General features: G+C 39.2%; 1 protein-coding gene across 1 annotated transcript in view; it reads left to right on the forward strand.

Annotated features, from left to right (window-relative positions):
• Window positions 1–20,324, forward strand: part of LOC310933261 (dynein axonemal heavy chain 11) — a gene marked incomplete at both ends in the record, with an annotated part of 39,818 nt that overhangs the window by 19,242 nt on the left and 252 nt on the right. Inside the window, 31 exons of the mRNA XM_083896702.1 lie at window positions 69–262; window positions 644–806; window positions 1,298–1,421; window positions 1,528–1,670; window positions 2,458–2,619; window positions 4,690–4,923; window positions 5,084–5,230; window positions 5,358–5,471; window positions 5,585–5,728; window positions 6,327–6,509; window positions 6,608–6,709; window positions 6,806–6,940; window positions 8,150–8,323; window positions 8,465–8,700; window positions 9,107–9,229; window positions 11,465–11,669; window positions 12,783–12,947; window positions 13,142–13,282; window positions 13,517–13,687; window positions 14,105–14,227; window positions 14,802–14,995; window positions 15,103–15,251; window positions 15,333–15,460; window positions 16,296–16,523; window positions 16,608–16,799; window positions 17,751–17,879; window positions 18,541–18,783; window positions 18,872–19,054; window positions 19,131–19,246; window positions 19,319–19,431; window positions 20,104–20,244. Of these exons, the coding sequence (XP_083752828.1) occupies window positions 69–262; window positions 644–806; window positions 1,298–1,421; window positions 1,528–1,670; window positions 2,458–2,619; window positions 4,690–4,923; window positions 5,084–5,230; window positions 5,358–5,471; window positions 5,585–5,728; window positions 6,327–6,509; window positions 6,608–6,709; window positions 6,806–6,940; window positions 8,150–8,323; window positions 8,465–8,700; window positions 9,107–9,229; window positions 11,465–11,669; window positions 12,783–12,947; window positions 13,142–13,282; window positions 13,517–13,687; window positions 14,105–14,227; window positions 14,802–14,995; window positions 15,103–15,251; window positions 15,333–15,460; window positions 16,296–16,523; window positions 16,608–16,799; window positions 17,751–17,879; window positions 18,541–18,783; window positions 18,872–19,054; window positions 19,131–19,246; window positions 19,319–19,431; window positions 20,104–20,244 (4,999 nt within the window). The remainder of the gene's footprint in view (window positions 1–68; window positions 263–643; window positions 807–1,297; window positions 1,422–1,527; window positions 1,671–2,457; window positions 2,620–4,689; window positions 4,924–5,083; window positions 5,231–5,357; window positions 5,472–5,584; window positions 5,729–6,326; window positions 6,510–6,607; window positions 6,710–6,805; window positions 6,941–8,149; window positions 8,324–8,464; window positions 8,701–9,106; window positions 9,230–11,464; window positions 11,670–12,782; window positions 12,948–13,141; window positions 13,283–13,516; window positions 13,688–14,104; window positions 14,228–14,801; window positions 14,996–15,102; window positions 15,252–15,332; window positions 15,461–16,295; window positions 16,524–16,607; window positions 16,800–17,750; window positions 17,880–18,540; window positions 18,784–18,871; window positions 19,055–19,130; window positions 19,247–19,318; window positions 19,432–20,103; window positions 20,245–20,324) is intronic.

The raw sequence follows: 20,324 nt of genomic DNA on the forward strand, positions 1-20,324 counted from the left end.
TGCTTTTCTTAACCTTAATATAACAATACTGACTGAAAGGCTACTCTGTTTTGCTTGTCCTTGTCCAGGGTATGGAAGACAAAGAAGTCACAAAGCAGCCTCTCCTCTATTGCCACTTTTCCCAGACGGGAGAGGAAGCTTCCTATGCTCCTGTCACAGATTGGTCTGTGCTAAGGACGATCCTTACAGATGCACTGGAGAGCTACAATGAGCTTAATGCAGCCATGAATCTGGTGCTTTTTGAAGATGCCATGCAACATGTGTAAGTTAAGTCAGCTCACATGTTAATCACAGTAAAGTATGTTATTTTATTACTTTAAAGGTTCAGTGTTTAAGAATTAGTGACATGTTCTTCATTGGCTGCTCTGGCTAGTCCGTCTGTTTGGGCTGCTGCAGAAGCACGGCAGAGCATAGCAGCCTCTATAAATCAAGGCCCTTGCCTAAACAACATACAAAAGGCTAATTTGAAGATGCATGAACCAGATATTTTTTATTATAATGTGATTATAGGCTTAAACAAACTTATGTGTAGCATATTTCATTTTCCATTTTCCCCTAGTTTCACGCACTAGGCTAGACTTGTTAAAAGACATTCTGTGCTGAGTTTGTTGTTTGGAAGGAAACATGTATTTGTTGTTACCAGCTGTCGCATCAGTCGCATCCTGGAGTCTCCGCGGGGTCATGGCTTACTGGTTGGGGTCGGGGGCAGTGGGAAGCAGAGCCTTACTCGTCTAGCTGCATACATATCTTCTGTGGAAGTCTTCCAAATAACTCTAAGTAAAGGTTATACCATCCAGCAGCTCAAGGTAAATATTGACACCATTAATGTATGACAGCCAAATCCAGTATAACTTCAAAAAACATGTTTTTATTCAAATCTATAAAGTGACCTGCTGGTAGTTCCAACCCCCAGACAAGGTCTTAAGTATACAGTGTTGTTATACCAATGTCAATAATTCACTTTAATCAAGTTATCTTAAAAAAAAAAATATCTAAACCTCTCTAGTTCGCTAAATTTTCTAGTTCTTTCAGGCAGCTTGCAGAATATTGATAAAACTCTTTTGCTCATCTTCTCCATTGATGCATGAAATAATTGTCAGATACTATTAAAAGCCAGTGGGTAATATTTCAATATGTTATTGATGAATTCAGCTTGTCAATTTAATCATTTCCTAGCCTGTTATCAAGGCATTACCATAGGAGTTGTCCTATCCTATTGATCATTGTAGGGCAATTTTAAATATCTAATGTGTGAACAGCATTGATGTTTATTTATGCCGTTTATGGTTGTATTTAGATGGATCTGGCAGGTTTGTGCCTGAAGACTGGAGTAAAGAACCAGCGTGTGGCTTTGCTCCTGACTGACGCACAGATCCCTGATGAGCGGTTCCTGGTCATTATTAATGACCTCCTGGCATCAGGTCAGACCTTCACCTGTGTCGCCCAAAGTATATATATATATATATATGTATATATATATATATATGTGTTAGTAAGTGTTTTAAGTGTCTATGGTTGTCCTTTCAGGAGAAATCCCAGTCCTTTTCAGTGAGGATGAGATTGAAGGCATTGTGTCGAGTGTGAGAACTGAGGTCCGAGCCCTAGGACTTCTGGACAACAGGGAGAACTGCTGGAGGTTTTTCACTGAGAGAGTCCAACTGCAGCTCAAGGTCTGATCTTTTAAATTGCTTCTACTACCTTATATTATCAATTCTAACTTTTTCAGTCTGTTCTGTGATTGGCCTTACAATTTTTGTCTGAACCATTTGCTCAATGCTCTATCAAATCAAAATTGTGTTGTCATTGTTGCAGAATGGAACTTTGTTTTTATAAAATGTCTCAGCTTGAGTATCTGAAAATAAATGTGGGCTTTATATGGTTTCATAAAAAAAGGTTGTAAAATTACGTTCTTTAAAATGGAGTGGTTGAGCAAAAAACTGCCACAGTGAACTGCTACAGTACTACACTGAGGAAGACATTATTTTGGTTGGCACTTGAAGGTGCCATTACAGCTGACATTCACAACAAGAAATTAATGAGAAAATCTTGATCTCATGCAACATGTTTGAGCTAGAAAATTAAAGGCACAGCTGCTGTGTCATTTTATTACATATGTTTGACAAGCCGAATTAACAACTGGGGGTTAAGAGGAAGGGAAGTCCCCTCTCAGTACACACATATGTCGTCTCGCTAGTCTATGCACCAGGGCCTCTGGTGGTGTCACCATCTGCTCCAGCCAACTGGGAATGTGGCTGCCTTGTCTGTCCACATGCCAGTGTGAAGAAAATGGGATCACTGAGAGCTGTCAGTTATGGATCCCCCCTCTGTGACCCGTGTTGTTTTTCTCATGAGCAGTTGGTCATATATCTCTTCTTACACAACTAAGAAAATGTAAGTTTTTACATACATTCTTTTTGTGTGTGACTACACTTAATCTCCCTGTTTCTTTATTTGTAGGTGATATTGTGTTTGTCTCCTGTGGGCAATGTCCTCCGTGTAAGGGCCCGTCGATTCCCAGCCCTGGTCCAGTGCACCACCATCGACTGGTTCCATCCTTGGACCGCTGATGCTCTACAGTCGGTCAGCCACAGGTTCATCCAAGAGATTGAAGGCATTGAGGTCAGGTCTCCTTCTTCTTCTTTGGCGTTTTTACGGCAGTTTGCATCCGTAATGTTTTATTACTGGCTCCTTACACTGTGTCTTTTGCACATCTCAATGTATTTGAACCCCATAACTTAATATCACCATCTCTTTCTTTTTCAAACAGCAGTATTGGACATTAACACGTTACTATATTAATATATTGCAGTAAAATTATTTATTTCCCCAGCAACGAGTAGTGTTATCATTTACAAAAGAGAAATACTATTACAATTACTAAGCTAAGTAACATTACTGTGGTACTGATAGTGATTTGTTTTTTTTGTCTTTTCAAGTCTTTCTCATTATTGATATGTACATGCGACAGAAATCAGCAAGTTTTTTGCTTTGAGAGACTGCCATCTTTGCAGCCAATTTTAACATCAATAGAGTGTACTGAGTTCCAAAAGAAACTTCACTTTTGATACCAAATGATAAGTGATGTAATATTCTTTCTTATTATTAATATTCTTCTTTCTTCATAACTTTTTAAAGGTGCAATATGTAGTAAATAACGTATTACACTTCCAGAGTTACTTGCCCAACAATGTCTAATAGACAAATTCTAAATGAATTGATTAATTTGTGGATTAGATGTCAGAGATGCATCTGTGTGTGTGATGTACAGCATTTCCCTAGGTTTGCCATATACCCCCCCATTCCAGACTTTAATGAACACCTTTTAATTACTACAGTGCAGCTGGATTAACTTTTCCATAGATCCCTCATCATTAGTTCTTCTGCTGTGTTACTGACAAATTGCTGAACACATGCCTGGAGACTCACTGTGAGTGCAGGCATATCATTGTTTTCCATCATGGCAGCGGAACGATCACAACCCAGGATCATTTATGTTAATGAGAGAAGAGTGATTAAGCACATAACGACCCTCTAAGGAGGCACAGCTGTCGCCACCAGGAATTGTCATCGCATATGTGAACATGTGCCAGATTATTACTATGCACTGTGTATGTGTGTCCACATGCTTGCATCTGTCTGGATAGCCATGTGCAGGGAAAATATTTAATTGCTATGCCAACTGTGGTGCTTAAGAAGTTGTATTATTGCTAAGTAATAATTGTGAGGCAACTTAAACTCTTTTATTATTATTATTATTGTTATTATTACTACTACTACTAATAATAATAATGATAATAACGATGATGATAATAATAATAATAATAATAATAATAACATTAAAAAATAGGAAGTAGAGTACTATTTTTATGAGCCTAGTAAAATTAATAATTAATACACTAGTTTGGAATGAGAACGGAACTTTGTGTGGCTATAAATTAAGGTGCATTATCAGCTAAAAATATTTTGAAGAGTTGGACTTATTAGAACTTCTATCTAAAAGTAATTAGTGATTGTTTTTTTGTTTTTTTTAAAGAGGCAGTGATACAAGTAACAAAATGATCATTTATTTAAAGTTAGAAATGCACAGCCCACTAATAGTTGTTTCCCAAGGCCAATCAATATGAACTTTCGCATCTCAAATGAACATAGCATGCTTTGTCAAAAACCATTATATCAGATCTTAATTAATAATGATTTTTCCCTACTGGCCCCATGATCATTAACAATGACTTTTTGTGAATTATGGTTAGGCTTGATCCTTGTATTCTTTGCTCATTTGTTTTGGCTTTAATTGATCGCTAACTGTATGAGTAATGGGCACTGTGTCTCATTGAGCACCATATGATGAATACCTTGTTGGGATGTAGTAGAGCAGCGACTGAAGGCAGAGTTCAGAAAGTTGGAGGACATCAGTGATAATGTAAACATTGTGCATGTCTTACAAGCTGCATGGTGGCCTAAACACATTATTTTCATAGAGATTTCAAAGCCCAATCACTCTTGGTGACTGCACCTAAATTTCAGATTGAGTAAGTCAGGGCCATCCAAGTAAGATGGCAAAACTTGTAGATGAATTCAAAATTTATGAAGATAATATTTCAGTCCCCATCAGGTTGGGGATGTTAAACTCTACTCAATCCAGTTCGCCCTCTTCTCCCCTCTCCCCCGCTTGTCTGCTTATTTTTACAGCCTGCCGTCCAGGAATCCATCAGTCTTTTCATGGCCTACGTTCACACTAGTGTCAACCAGGCAAGTGAAAAATACCACCGCAATGAGAAGAGGTACAATTACACCACCCCCAAGAGTTTTCTCCAGCAAATCACACTGTACAGAAACCTTCTGGAGAAGAGCCGGGCTCAGCTCCAGCACAAGATGAACCGGCTTGACAGTGGCCTTCAAAAACTACAAACCACCGCTGCTCAGGTAAATATCTTTATTATATCACTGGGGCTAATATTAGGGTTTAAGGTCCAAGGCTGAAGTAGGGAAATTAGAAATAGTGTAAATCTCCTTGTTGCTTTTCCCCTGACATTAAGTATTCATATATTACACATTCAAAGCAATAATATTTGAACTGTTTTAGGTTGAGGATCTACAAGCCAAACTGGCATCTCAAGAAGGTGAACTGATCCTTAAAAACCAGGATATCGAAGCTTTGCTCGGAAAGATTGGACTGCAGACTGAGAAAGTTAGAAACAAGAGAGAAGCTGCAGACGTTGAGGCACGAAAGGTGAGATATTTTGTCATATATTGGTTTTCATACAAGTACATAGAAGTAATTTATAAATACTGTACCATATACACATTTACTACATAGTGTTTTTGTGATATTGCTCATTATGGTTGCTTTTGTACAGGTGGTACTCATTCAGGCAGAAGTGTCAGTCAAACAGAAAGACTGTGAAAACGACTTGGCCAAGGCAGAGCCGTCATTGACAGCTGCCACAACAGCACTGGACACTCTCAATAAAGTACTTCATTTTATCTGATATAACACATTGTCTTTTGTATCTTTAGTATAAATAAACTTGACTTGATAATGTAAATATTAAGTGATACTTATTATTGGTTTTTTTTTTTTTAGATGAATCTTACTGAGCTGAAGGCCTTTCCAAACCCTCCAGTGGCAGTGATCAATGTAGTAGCAGCTGTGATGGTTCTGTTAGCCCCCCGTGGTCGAGTGCCTAAGGATCGGAGCTGGAAGGCGGCACGGGCCTTCATGGGCAAGGTTAAGCTGTCATAATGTCAATCACATCTGCCTGATTAATGCCAATCTAATTTGTGTGTGGGCCTTGACCCTGGCCCTGCCCAGCATCTCACCATTGCTCACATTACAGCTGGAAGGCTCTATGAATATGCTCCTTCGCCTGGAGAGCAAGTGTGTTAGCCATTTATCAACCTCTAGTGACTATTAATGCAAGTAAAACCATAAAAGTGTGCATTTTTCCTACAGCCAGAGGAATTTAGTATGAAATTGAGGTTAACTATATGTATCTCTGATACTGTGACACATACCTCTTATTTAGATTAAAAAACATCAAGGCAGCATGAGCTAAAAAGCTTGATTTCGAGTGGGAACATATGAAATAGGGAAATGCAATTTTATATTTTTATATCCATATCGATCTTCATTCGGGCTAACAGTGTACTACTATACTTTGTCAATATAACTTGGACTGTGTAGTCTGTGAGTGTAATCCCTGAGTTGCATTAAACTTTAAGTATCTATATCTATATATATTTAGAATATATTCTTTGTTGTGTGGAACTGTCTCCTCTAAACGTATAATTACATCAAAATTAAATTCTGTGCTCATGTCTGTCAGGTGGATGATTTCCTCCAGGCCCTGGGGTCATATGACAAGGAGCACATCCCTGAGTCCTGTTTGACTGTGGTAAAGCAACAGTATCTGAGAAACCCTGAGTTTCACCCTGACCTCGTTCGAACCAAATCTACAGCTGCAGCTGGTCTCTGTGCCTGGACCATTAACATTGTTAAATACTACGAGGTCAGACAACGCCTTCACTCCTCAGCTATGATACATGTGCAACAAAATTATGTTTGTGTTCTTGGTCTCATTTCATGAAGTTTTCCTCCTTTTTGCAGATTTATTGTGAGGTCATTCCAAAGAGGCATGCATTATCACAAGCTAATACAGAGCTAGAAATGGCTACTGCCAAACTGCTTTCAGTTAAAAAGAAACTGGCTGTGAGTGAAATCATTATATTTTATTCACATAAGAGCGAGAGAGAGTGTGTATTTTCTTATTAATGTTTAATTTCCATTCCCCCTTTGTTTCATCAGGACCTTGATGCCAGTGTTCAGATCTTAACAGCTCAGTTTGAAAAAGCTACAGCTGAGAAAATCAGCTGTCAGGGAGAGGTGGCACATACCAACCACACTATCGAGCTGGCCAATCAACTAGTCAAGGGCTTAGAGGTAAACAAGGAGAGATGGACGAGTTTGGTGGTGTTGTTAGGGTTGACCTGGCATAAAGTAAACTGTTAATTCACCGGAGGCATGCATGGAGAGGTGCTGGTAATCGAATTGCATCAATAATCTGGGCTACAGTTTGTTGTGTTTTGGCAGCGTTTCCTGACATTTGTATGAGTAGTTCAGGAAAAAAGGCAGATTTTACAGCCTGGCTCAGCAGCATCCTGGGGACTTGTGAGACAGGTAGAGAGGGCTGGACCACAGAAAACGCATGGCTGAACTGGGCAACTGGTAACTGAACTGCTTCCAAATGTAGAAAGGAAGAGAGATGGCATGTGCACTACACTAACACTGCTCTCAGTCAGTGCTGCAGACAGTGTGTGTGTGTGTGTGTTGCACGTCTGTGGTAATGTCCTTGCAGGAGCTCTAGTTTGTCTGTGGTGTTATAATAGTTCACTCTCTAAAAAAATGTATGTAATACATACTGTCAAATGTTTTTGATTTGTATGATTTGTTGAATATTATATTTAACACTTGTAAATGTTTTTTGGACTGCAGTATCTATTATCCTTATGGATGCTTATATGAAATGAAAGATGGTCATTTCAGGGGCTTTTTTGTAAGTTTTCTTATTCTACAAAATAAATGTGGTTTGCATGGAACAGCTTGGCTTTTAAGCATATCAAGATAAATGTTTTGTCTTTATGGCATTGACCTGGAAGCAATAGTGTTCAGACTAATAAATCAGGCCGTCTATATTTAATCATTATCTTACCTCAAAGCCTCAACATCTGTTGGAAATTAACAGTGTCTCACCCTGGACTGAGTGATATTACAGGCAATCCATAATACATTAGAGTAAAATTATAGTGATTTTTAACTGTCTGAAAATTTATTATGTGACATATTCTAAATCCACAGCCCCTTGTAAGAAAATGCCATGCATGATTTATTGTTGTAGGGCTGTCACAGTGCTAGTATTGAAGGTTTAAATGAATGCTAAATTGATGCTGAGTGAATCAAACTTGCAAAGCTATTTTAAAGGAATTGCAGTTGAATGCCCTAGTGCTTACTTTTCCTGAAGTGGCAGGTGGCTCAGCATGTGAATGCCCCTGCATAGTAGATTTGTCCTTATCTCTTTGGTTTCAAGTATGTTTCATATATTTTTGCATATTGTTTTAAAATAATGTTTAAGTCTTGTTTTGTGTCTTGCAGTCAGAGAAGGACCGCTGGTCCCAAGCACTTGTTCAGTATGAAGAGCAACAGAAAACGCTGTGTGGTGATGCCCTCCTCACTTCAGCATTCGTCTCTTACATGGGATATTTTACCAGGCAGTATCGCATTGAGCTCTTTAACAATGCATGGATCCCCTTCCTTCAGTCTCAGAGGGTAGTGCCTGTTTCTTTTTTACAGTTTCAGAATGCAGTGAAATATTTCTCTACAAACATCCACCGTAAAGTCTGTGAGCTGAACCTCATCTGTCTTTATTGCACCAACTGCACTGACATCGTTACGTGATTTCTGTTCCAGGTCTCCACACCCCTGACAGAGGGCCTGGATCCCATCCTCATGCTTACAGACGATGCCACTGTGGCTGCCTGGCATAACCAGGGCCTGCCAAATGATCGAATGTCCACCGAGAATGCTGCCATCCTGACCACTAGTGAGCGTTGGCCACTCATGATTGACCCACAGCAGCAAGGCGTCAAGTGGGTCAGAAACCGGCTAGGGTCGGAGCTGAAGGTGGTGCAGCTGGGACAGAAAGGGTATGTATCAATTTACAATGAAAGTGTCCTGTTTGACCATTCCTTAATGTGCTAATATACCACGGAAATGTGCTTTTCAAAACATTGAAATGTCTTTATTTACTTTTGTTTGTGGCTTCCTCAGGTTCACTCATCTCAGTTGTGCAAGTACTCTATTCACATCTCAGCTAAATCACACATTTTTGGCAACACCTGGTTGGAAACAACTTCCCAAAAAAAAAAAAAACATCATCATAATTTTCCAAAATCATTACACAAATGTTCCAAGTATGATTCGATAACTATATTTTGTTAGGCAATATATATCTGGATAGAAGAATAAAACAACACTTGTTTGATATGATACAATTAAACCTAAATATATTAAATGTAAAATTTTACAAATTTTTTGCTTTTATATCTGCAGGTATCTTGATGTGATTGAAGTCGCCCTCAGTCGTGGTGAGACGGTTCTGATCGAGAATCTGCCCGAAAAGGTTGATCCGGTCCTCGAGCCTCTGCTGGGAAGAAACACTATCAAAAGAGGAAGGTTAGTTAACTACAACATTACATTTACACCGTTTAGTGTAGAAAGAACGAGGATACAAAAAAACATAAATGGAGCAACAAACTAGCTTTAACAAGTTTAAATGCTGTTGTCGCCATCCAAAAACAATTTAAATCAATGTATGGTCTTTATAGCACTGCAGATACACAAGTCAATTTGCCCACAGCCCATCAAAATGTGTCCACGGTGTGAGACAATAGGGGCAGATTTACCAGATGGTTGAATCTTAGTGAGCATTGAAACACCAGTAAGACATGACTGAATGCTTTATTATTGCCCACTCTGTAGAGTATAAATGAATTTGTGGCGCGTGTTCTGAATCCCTGTGGCCACCATATTGATTGGCCCCTCAAGATGTGTGATAGATGTATATTTGTGTGTTCATATTCTTTAGGTGCGATGAATATTGAACAGCTGAGCCTCAGTGTAAAGAGCTGAATTGAAGGCAGTCATGGTTATGTATAAGGACTCCTGTCTGCCACAAAAAAGCTGGCATGTAACACACTTAATTCACCAGTCCTCCATCATAATGGCAAACTCAATTCAGCTTCAATAATTTCACTGCCCTGATAGATGATTTGTCTGCATTTATTTATTTGGAAAAGGAATGATAAAATTACTGAGTCAGCTTTACACTCACTAACATGAATCATTGCATGCAGATTATCTTAAATCACAACCTGCTGTCGTTTGTCAAGGTAGTGAGGTCATATTTGGGGATTGTGTGTCATTTAATTAAAAATAAGGCTGCACCACTAATGCTATTTCATATAGTAATCTTTAACTCACACATGCGTCCAAAAATGGTGAATATACCTGATATCAAACATGGTTTTTCAAACATGGCTTCTACTGCCCAGTGAACAACCTTGTTGTTGTTAGTCAACAGCTGAGTTGGCCTCAACAGGAAAAACCAAGCTTTATATTTAAATTTACTAAATATGATAATCTAGACGGGAAAAAAAGAGAAGAAAATATTCACAATGGACAGTCTGATTTGACTTAAACCTGCAAATGTTCTGCCTCTTGCCCTGATGTATACACTATATATATATCTATATATGATTATGTACTGTGTATCAAGTATCTAAGTCAAGTATGAGCTTCACCTGAAGTCCTGTCGGTCCAGATGTAACAATTCATCATGGTAAATCTGATTATAAGTTTATCCCTTGTAGATGACCCACACACTTGTTTCTGTCTATGATTAATACAACCTGCTGGGGCAGCCATGATGGATCTGGTAGGGCTTCCACAGCTGAAGTTCATTAATAATTGGAATGTTGTAGAGTGTGAAGTAATGAATACTAATTATTCCTTTCATGGCTGATGGAAGACTACAAGCCAATCCATCAGAAAGGACTTTAATTTGGTGGAGTAATGGTTCTATCAATAGTACATTAATTCTGGCTTGTGAAGATATAGAGTTGAACCAGACCCAGGCCACGAGGAACCTGTGCTGTAAAATTGGGGCCTTTGCCTGACATCTAAGGGGTAATTAGAGAAAAATGAAAAGCCACCAGGTTCGTCAAGCAAGCGCTAATTTAATTGAAATGCAGGAACAGATAAAAATTGGCTGCTGTGGATGAAATCTGTCATATTTATTCATGAATATTTGTCTACAGCATGAGAGACATTTGGAATCAGAATGAAGTTTTTTTATCATCTGTGGAAGTTACAGATGAAGTGAAGTTGACTCACTCATGTGCATCGAGACAAGTTTCAAAATACAGAGTTTGCTCAATTCAAATGTTTGCTGTCTCCGTTATGGTCATTGTTATCTTTGTCATAATGACCCTTTTATTTATTGTCGTCATTGTCATCGATGTGGTCATCATCAAAATCATCTTCAATTTTAGAAGTAATCTGCACAGGAAAGAGTGACATTTTCAATCTTTTTTACTTTAAAAGTTGATCACTAACAGTATGTACTGTCATCATATTTTCTTTAAATTGTTTATTTTTGCAGGAAAAAAAATGGTTTGTATAATTTTGTTTATAGCAAACTGAAATGCTCTTAACATGAAATATCACTGTTTTTGTTGGGTAGAGCAGCATTTTGCATTCCTGTACTGCATCCGTCTCATTACTAAATCTGTTAGATCAGTGATCTTTCCTTAAAATATATACATTTATTGTATTACTTATGTTTTCTTTAGCTCTTGTGTGCTTACTCCATGCATATTTTTTATGTAAAACACTGGCACTGATTTTCAGGTATATTCAAATTGGGGGCAAGATGTGCGAATACAACAGTAACTTCAAGCTCATACTACACACTAAATTGGCCAATCCCCACTTCCCTCCTGAGCTCCAGGCCCAGACCACACTCATCAACTTCACAGTGACTCCTGTGGGCCTGGAGGAACAGCTGCTGGGACAGGTAGTGTCCCAGGAAAGACCCGACCTGGAGGCCCTCAAGGTGAACCTTAAAGCATTTTATGAAAAGCTCAAGTCTGTTATTTTTTTTGAACATTTGTTGAAATCCCCCGGATGTCCGGATAACTATGGAGTTAGATTTGTGGCAATATTTTCACAAAGACTTTTCACAAAGCAAGCAACCCTTTATGAATTGAGCAAAGCTGATTGGCTGCTGAGTTTTGGAGCGACAGCTAATAATTGTAAGCATGTAACATTTATAATCTGCCAAACGATAGATACTTGCAATTATTTTGTCGGATGTTGACAGTGACTCCAAGCCTGTGAAGACTTCCGGTCCAAAACTCAGTAGCCAATCAGCAGCATAAAGTGTTGTTTGCTTTGTGAAAATTGTTTGAAAATATTGACAAAAATCTAATTCCATTGATAACTATTTATTCTGCTGGTTTGATCAGTGAAGCCTGTAGTCGCAGTCAGCCACCAGGGGTCAACTCCACTGGATGCAGTTTGAATGGAAGTAGATGAGAAAATTAAATTAATTCTCACTTGCGTTAATGGTCTTAATCGGCAGTTTCAGCACGGCACGCATCGGAGTGGACACCAGTGTGTTTGACAGCTGTTATAGTTCAATAGGTGCCTGGTTGCAGCTGATATCTGTAAATGTATTGTTTTAAAAAAAATCTCAAGGCTTCACAATTGGAGTTTGTTTTGCAACTGGTATACTATGTTCATCTCTATACAGTATATTAGTAGGAGTCTAGAAATGGTTGCATGCTGCACTATAGCTAATATATCACACCCCCTCCTGTCTGTCCTTTTGTCAATGCTCCTTCCTCAAAACACAAAGAATGAACACAAGTGGAGGAGAAAGAGCAGCGATCACAGTTTTGTTTATACTGGTTACACCATGTTGGAATTACCTGTAAGAAAACACTGAACCTCGTTTTTCTGTTTGTTTTTTTGTTGTTGTTTTTATTGATTTTTCTATTAGGACATGGAGAGGATTTTAACCAAAAAGATACAATTATCAACTGATTATTACATACAAAACTCTTTTGCATTTAACTATGTTTTTTTTTTAATTCAAGTGCCTTGATTGATGGTATGAAATAGACAAAAAACATCAATCTGTATTGTTTTGTGTATATTCTCTAAGCTGGAGCTGACCACACAACAGAACCACTTTAAGATTGAGCTCAAGCAGCTGGAGGATGACCTGTTGAGTCGACTCTCTGCAGCCTGTGGTAATTTTCTGGGTGATATTTCTCTCGTGGAGCAACTTGAGAACACAAAGACCACAGCTGCCCACATCCAGCACAAGGTTAGTCAGTCAGACTGTTGTTGAGTGCACTTTTTTTTTTGGTCGCTCAAATGTTTTTGAATGTCATGCAACAACAAGTGCCTCATTTTATTGCATTAACTTCAAATGATATGTGGTTTGAATATGTGTAATGAGAGGGATTTGGAGCATGACTGAGAGCCTAATAGCTCATTTTGTGCATTTGGCACACGCAGGTGGTGGAGGCCAGAGAGAACGAGACAAAGATCAACGAGGCGCGAGAACTTTACCGCCCAGCAGCTGAGAGAGCATCACTCCTCTTCTTCATCATCAGTGACCTCAGCAAGATTAACCCTATGTACCAGTATTCTCTCAAGGTGAAGGCTTTATGCCTGAAGTGCTCTCAGGGGGACAAACATATTTTTTTGTATTATTTCAAATAATACACAGTCCACTTATTGTTTTCTATTTTTTTTGTTATATCAGCAGTGCTGGTTAGAAAACGCCTTAGATGTAGTTTTTCTTTACCCATGTGTTATATGTTTAGTTGTCAGTTCAATGTGGCTCATGGCCGTTTGACAGCACTGATCCTCCCTCTGGTTGTGTCTCAGACCTTCAACTCGGTGTTTAACAAAGCGATGGAGCATGCAGAATGGGACGAGGATGTGAGGACCAGAGTGCACACCCTCACAGAGGCCATCACCTATTATGTATTCCTGTACACCTGCCAGGGCCTGTTTGAGAGAGACAAGTTAACCTTCTTGTCACATACTGCCTTCCAGGTGAGAGACTTAGGGCCGCCTCAAAGGTGGAGCGTCCTGTCATCCTCATCAATCAAAGTACTTTTCTGCCCCCACATTAACTTCAATTAAAAGCAGTCAGCAGGACCATACGCTGCCATTGATTACCTCTCACACCTCGCTCCGTGGCTGCTGTTCAGACAGTTGGTTCTGACAAGGGGGCTGGTTCTGATGGCATAATGCAATTATCTGTCACTGCGGCGACTGTTTTTTCGCCTTTAAAAAAAGCTGCTCTGAAGGCTGCCCTTCAGGTGGCATTTCCACATTCACATGTCATTTATCAACCTGTATGATTTTAACCCGTCCCTTTTGCCAAAGTCTTTAGCTGTGGAAATGATTGAAAAGAGATCAATGCAACACACTATATCATATCAAACATGCTTTTGTCCTTCCCTTTAGATTCTGCTCAAACACGGTCTGATTGATGCTGAGGAATTTGACTTGCTGCTGCGTTTTCCTGTGGAAGCAAGCAAACATAGTCCTGTGTCCTTCCTCTCTGCACACAGCTGGGGAGCCATTAAGGTATAGTGTATGGGATGGTATTTTATTTAGGGAGGGTATGCAGTATTAACCACGTACAGTAACCACATATCTTCAAGAAAAAAGTTATAGGGTTTTGATGACAACGTTTCACCTCTCATTCAAGAGGTGGTAACATTTTACATTACAGTACAGTAACAATAACAGTTGTGTAATGGGCAAGTAATGTAATGGCAATACATCTTATATCTATAGTAGTCACAATTAATTGACATTTTGGAGAGTTAATTTCATCTTTATAACATGGTAATTATCAATTTTGGTTCACAAACATTGAGTGATTGTGGTCGTCATTTGTTTTGGAAATAAGTAAGTAAGGAAATAAGTGTTACTGTAATAATAATTATCTCCTTTATACCACACTATTACCATATTTTTTTTACCAAGCATGGAAATTGCATTAGAAATAAGATTACCATACTATTACAATGCTGAACTGTAATGTAAAGTATTACCAGCAGAGATTAATTGTGACAGGTTTAAGCAAAATTGCCTTGTTATAATTGCTGTATATACTATTTTACACATAAAGAGAGGTCTTATCCTGTTTATATAGACAATTTCTACAATGGAGGACTTCAGTGGACTGGACAGAGATATCGAGAGTTCACCAAAGCGCTGGAGGAAGGTGGTTGAATCCAGCTGTCCCGAAAAGGAAAGACTTCCTCAGGACTGGAAGAACAAGAGCTCCCTCCAGAAGCTCATTATCCTCCGAGCACTTCGCCCTGATAGGTTAACCTATTCACTGAGGTGAGTAAACGACATAGAGCATGTAGTAAAATGAGTTAATCTTATTTGAATCGTTTCAAGTGATGAGCAGTACGTCATTTAGCTTCTCTGACAATGTTTCCTAACAGGAACTTTGTGCAGGAGAGCATGGGAACAAAATATGTGGACGCTGCCAGGCTGGAATTTGAAAAGCTGTACGAGGAAAGTGGCCCCTCAACCCCCGTGTTCTTCATCCTCTCACCTGGAGTGGATCCACTCAAAGATGTAGAGAAGCTAGGTATCATGTTTAATGTTTTTGTATTGACACATCCACCTCACTTAGCAGGGTTAAATATTCAAAGTGTCCCTTTTGTTGCAGGCTTGAAGCTGGGATTCTCTCTTGACAAAGGCACTTTACTCAATGTGTCCCTGGGACAGGGGCAGGAGGAGGTAGCTGAATCAGCTCTGGAAAATGCCTCCAAACTGGGACACTGGGTCATTCTGCAGGTAGGGAGTGTTACTATTTAGTGACCTGATTACTGCAGTGACATCGGGCTACTCTTCCACTTAGCCAGTATTGCATGTAATCACATTATCTAATCCAATGAGCAAGTGAAATAAACTCAATTTGGTTCGATAAAAAACATAATTGGCTGCATCAGCTCCATAAATGCTGCCTTTACAGAAGCCTTTAGCAATAAACTGAAGGTTTGCCAGTGTTTAGGCTTCCAATTTTTGTTGTTTTACATTCATATTTAAAACTAGCTACTTTATAAATTAAAAAAAAAATCTAGTTATGTACTCAAAAAATAATGTCCAGGGTGAGCTTTTTTTTAAGCTGCAATGTATAATTATGGTGATTTTTTTTTTTTTATATAATTGTTGTTGAACTTGTTATTCTGCCTCTTTGGTCTTTGTGAACAGGAAGAGCTGCTGCTCTTATGTCCTTATTTCTACACTCACCATGGTCACTACGATTTTGCCACAGGCTCTGTCAAGCAATACTATCGGATCTGACTGAGGGAGCGTTTGGGTGTACACACCAGCAGCGCAGGGGTGGGCGGGTACAAGAAACGTTTATCAACAAACGACTGGGTTTTTTGAGCAAAAAAATCCACTTTTAAAACTTAGCTTCTACCTGTTTGTAGCATCTCGGTTTACTCGTGCAATGTCGCCTCAGTTTGTTTTGACAAATCACTTCCTCTGTGCAGCGCAAGGATGTCGCTGGATGACATGAGGTCTAAACACTGCAACTGACAAACACAGAGAGAGTCATGTGGAGCTGATGGGCTTACTCAGACATTTCATTATATATAGACGTTATGATTTTTCGTTTTTACAGAATGTACACCTCGTGGCTTGCTGGCTGCCTTCTCTAGATTCTCTCCTGGAGACAGTAGCGGTGGACAGTCACCCCAGCTACAGAGTGTTCATCACCGGTGAACCGGCACCAAGTCCCGAGCAGCATGTGATCCCGGGAGGAATACTGGAAAACGGCATCAAAATTACCAATGAGCCACCCACTGGCATGAATGCCAGTCTGCACGCTGCCCTCAACAACTTCAGCCAGGTGTGTTTTAAAAATAAATATCCATTACATTTAATGGCATTCATTGTATTGTGTATGATATCATGTCCCTCTCTTTTTTTCCAGGACACTCTGGAAATGTGTTCCAGAGAGCAGGAGTTCAACTCCATGCTTTTCTCCCTGTGCTTTTTTCACGCTTGTGTTACAGAGCGCCGTAAATTTGGTCCTCAAGGATGGAACCATAACTACCCCATCAGCACGGGAGATCTCACCATCTCGGCAAACATCTTGTATAACTACTTAGAGGCCAACACCAAAGTATTTCCACCACTATTTATCTTTTTTACTGACCTTAATAAAACTTCCTTACCTTTCCTACTACTTCTTTCTTATCCTGTGTACATTTTTGATAATAATGGAGTTTGCGGTGTCTGCAATTACTTTTGAATTCTTTTATAATTTGCAGTGGGGGAAAAAAACACTTCATTCTCATCTTTTATTCGAAATTTCTTTGCTTATAACGAAGCCTATAATTTAGCTTTATTTCACGAAGACAAAAAAATCATTGTCATGGTGCTGAAACTTGCACAACTCCTAATGTATTTCTCTTACAACTCCTATTACTCTGGTCACAACCAATTATGTCTGTGAGGTATTCTGCCCTCCAAAAACGAATGTCCTTCATTATGTTAACCAAACAGTAACCTGTATGTGCGTATACAGAGGATTCATTAGGGGGGCAATGAAGCGTTATCCTAAATGTAATTACATGCAGCCAATGTGACAGTCCACAACGCTACATAAGTGATCACTGTAATTAGAGCTGATGAAGGAAGCAATTTGCAAAACAATACAGGTACAAATGATTGTGAACCTCCAGCTTTTGTAATTTGTTATGAATCACCCCTTCTTTTCTTCCTCCTTCACCCTCACAGATCATAATCTTACCGAGGAGAAGACTTCTCTGTCACACCTTGAATCAATTTGTGTAAAGAAATATAATTTTGTTAGATACGCCAATGGTTATCCTGATCTAAAGAGCTCCTTTAATGAGATAATACAGTTTGTGCGAGAAGTTTCAAAGGAACAATGCCAAAATGATACTAAAGTATCGTTGAAACAGCTTGCGAATATTCCTCTATTATCCTTAGAATTAAACATTTTGACAACTATTGAACGGCACAGCATTATTATTATTGTTATTATTATTATTATTGTATCTGAAATGTATAATACATTTGTCTCTCTGCCACTCTGTGTCTTTTTAAGTCCATGCTGGTGCCTTGGGAGGACTTGTGTTTTCTTTTTGGAGAGATCATGTACGGAGGACACATCACTGATGACTGGGACAGAAGACTGTGTAAGACCTATCTGCACGAATTCATGCATCCAAAAATGGTGAGTCAGTCTTTATTTTACACTCTGAGAAGAACATTTTCCTCTTTTGTGTTTGCTTTCAACAAATTGTATCACAAAATAATAATACATAGTGATTTATTTATTTTAATTTGATTTGATTCTCCTCGTTATTTTGGAACACAGTCGTGAAGTTTGCTCTTGTTTTAAAAAAAATTATGAAGAAAATGTGCAGTTTTGTTAGTGTTGTCAAGGTAAATGGTGCCCTCTTGGGATGCAAACCTGAACTGCCATCTTCAAATCTTTGCAACTGCTCATCTTTATGTCCTCACTTTTGTAATTTCACCACTGTGCGTTGTCTGAAACGGCCACCAGCTGCTGAATTACACCTGTATTATATGTATTAGGTGATTTTGAAGAGTTCTCATCTGTTTCACCTCCACGAAGGAGTGAGACTAACCTTCTGCCCGTTTGCTTTCACAGCCAAACTGCGCCGACACTCATTCTCCCAAAAAACAATTTGAACAATCAGACGTCAATCACTGTGTTTAGTTGTAAGTGCAGCAAATGGCTTGTGCGTGCACTGCTGTCAATCATTTTCAATTTTAAAACTGGATCAGAATTTTTTGGGTTAGACTTTAGCTGTCACAATAATCGTTGCATAACAAACATTCTTCTGTTCTGTTACTTTCTTATGTCCTAGTTTGAAGGGGAGCTCTCTCTGTGTCCTGGCTTTCTGGCTCCACCGTTCGCGGACTATAGTGGTTACCACAGTTATATTGACAAGCATCTCCCACCTGAGAATCCCACACTCTATGGTCTCCCTCCAAATGCTGAGCTGGAGTGCCTCACTGTCACCTCAGAGAACCTGCTAAGGACTCTGCTGGAGCTGCAGCCTCCCGACTCCTCCAGAGGAGAGGGAGCAGCTCAGAGCATGGAGGAGAAGGTGTGAAAGAAAAAGAAGAGAGCAGAGGAAACAATGGCAATGACCTTACCTGCATGCGTAACCATGTCATGTTTGTCCCATTTGTCAGGTGAAGACCATCATTGAGGACATCCTTGAAAGGCTTCCAGACGAGTATAACATGACAGAGATGAGCACAAAGACGACAGAGCGAAGCCCCTACGTTTTAGTGTGTCTGCAGGAGTGTGAAAGAATGAATCTGCTGCTGGCAGAAATAAGGAAGTCTCTCAATGAGCTAGACCTTGGTCTGAGGGTACGATCAACAGTGACTCTGGTGCTCACACAAAAACCTTCTTTCTACTATAAAAGCTTGTATTCTCTTTCTGCAGGGAGACCTCACCATGTCCTCCAGTATGGAGACACTGCAGTCCTCACTGTTCAATGATTGTGTCCCCGACTCCTGGGCCAAACTGGCTTATCCCTCGACTAAAACACTGCCACAGTGGTACAGTTACTGCTTTTAATAATCAGTAATGTTCTCACATCTGGACTTTCCTTTAACCTCTGCTCTGTTTAGGTTTGCTGATCTAATGTGTAGCTGTCACGAGCTGGACAGCTGGACTCAGGACTTTGTTCTGCCTGCAGTTGTTTGGCTGTCAGGGCTTTTCAACCCTCAGTCTTTCCTCACAGGTGATGGCCCACTCCCACTGTGAACAACCGTCATTTAGACCCATGGTTTTCACCTGGGAGTTTCAGGGGTCCGGAGATCCGAACTCCCAGTTGTAGTCTCAAATAATGAATTGATTATTTTTGATGTGATTTCTTTTGCATAATAAACTTAACAAAAAAAGATAAATATTTATAAAAGATGTAGAGAGAGCGTGCAGAGAGCGACAGATAGTCAATGGATTTCATTTAAAGGCTCCACCTGAATACAAAATCTTATGCCCAGACGATACCAATTACAAAACAGATACCAAACATAGAGTAACAATAATACATAAAGGATAATACATTTTAAAAAGTCTTGGTGTTTTAAAGCATCTTTAGAAACAGTAATTATAGAAAAACATTGATCAGGTAGGTGAGAAAACTTAATTTTACATTCTCTCTCTACAAGATATCTATGTATATATACATATATAGGAAGATAAAGATCTGCTGATTTAAATATTGTTCCTTTATAATATAATAACTCCCAGGAATATTCCCTTTACTTTCATATATAAAATACTTGAAAATCATTGATGAAACATAGACGTTATGATGCATATTTTGTTCTATCTTGTAGTTTATCTTGAGTCTGATTTACATGAACCTGTGCAATATAAAAATAAACACATGGTCTTGTTTTACTTCCAGCTGTGCTGCAGAGCATCGCTCGTAAGAATCAGTGGCCGTTGGATAAAATGACTCTGACTGTGGACGTAACAAAAAAGACCAAAGACGACTTTGGACATCCACCGCGAGAGGGAGCTTACATCCACGGACTGTTTATGGAAGGTGAGAATAAACCAATGCTAACATCCGTTTGATCTGCTGTCCTGAATGAGCCCTACATGTTAAATCACTCCCGTGTCTCT

Source organism: Microchirus variegatus (assembly GCF_963457635.1).
Source record: "Microchirus variegatus genome assembly, chromosome: 1".
Lineage (NCBI taxonomy): Eukaryota > Metazoa > Chordata > Actinopteri > Pleuronectiformes > Soleidae > Microchirus > Microchirus variegatus.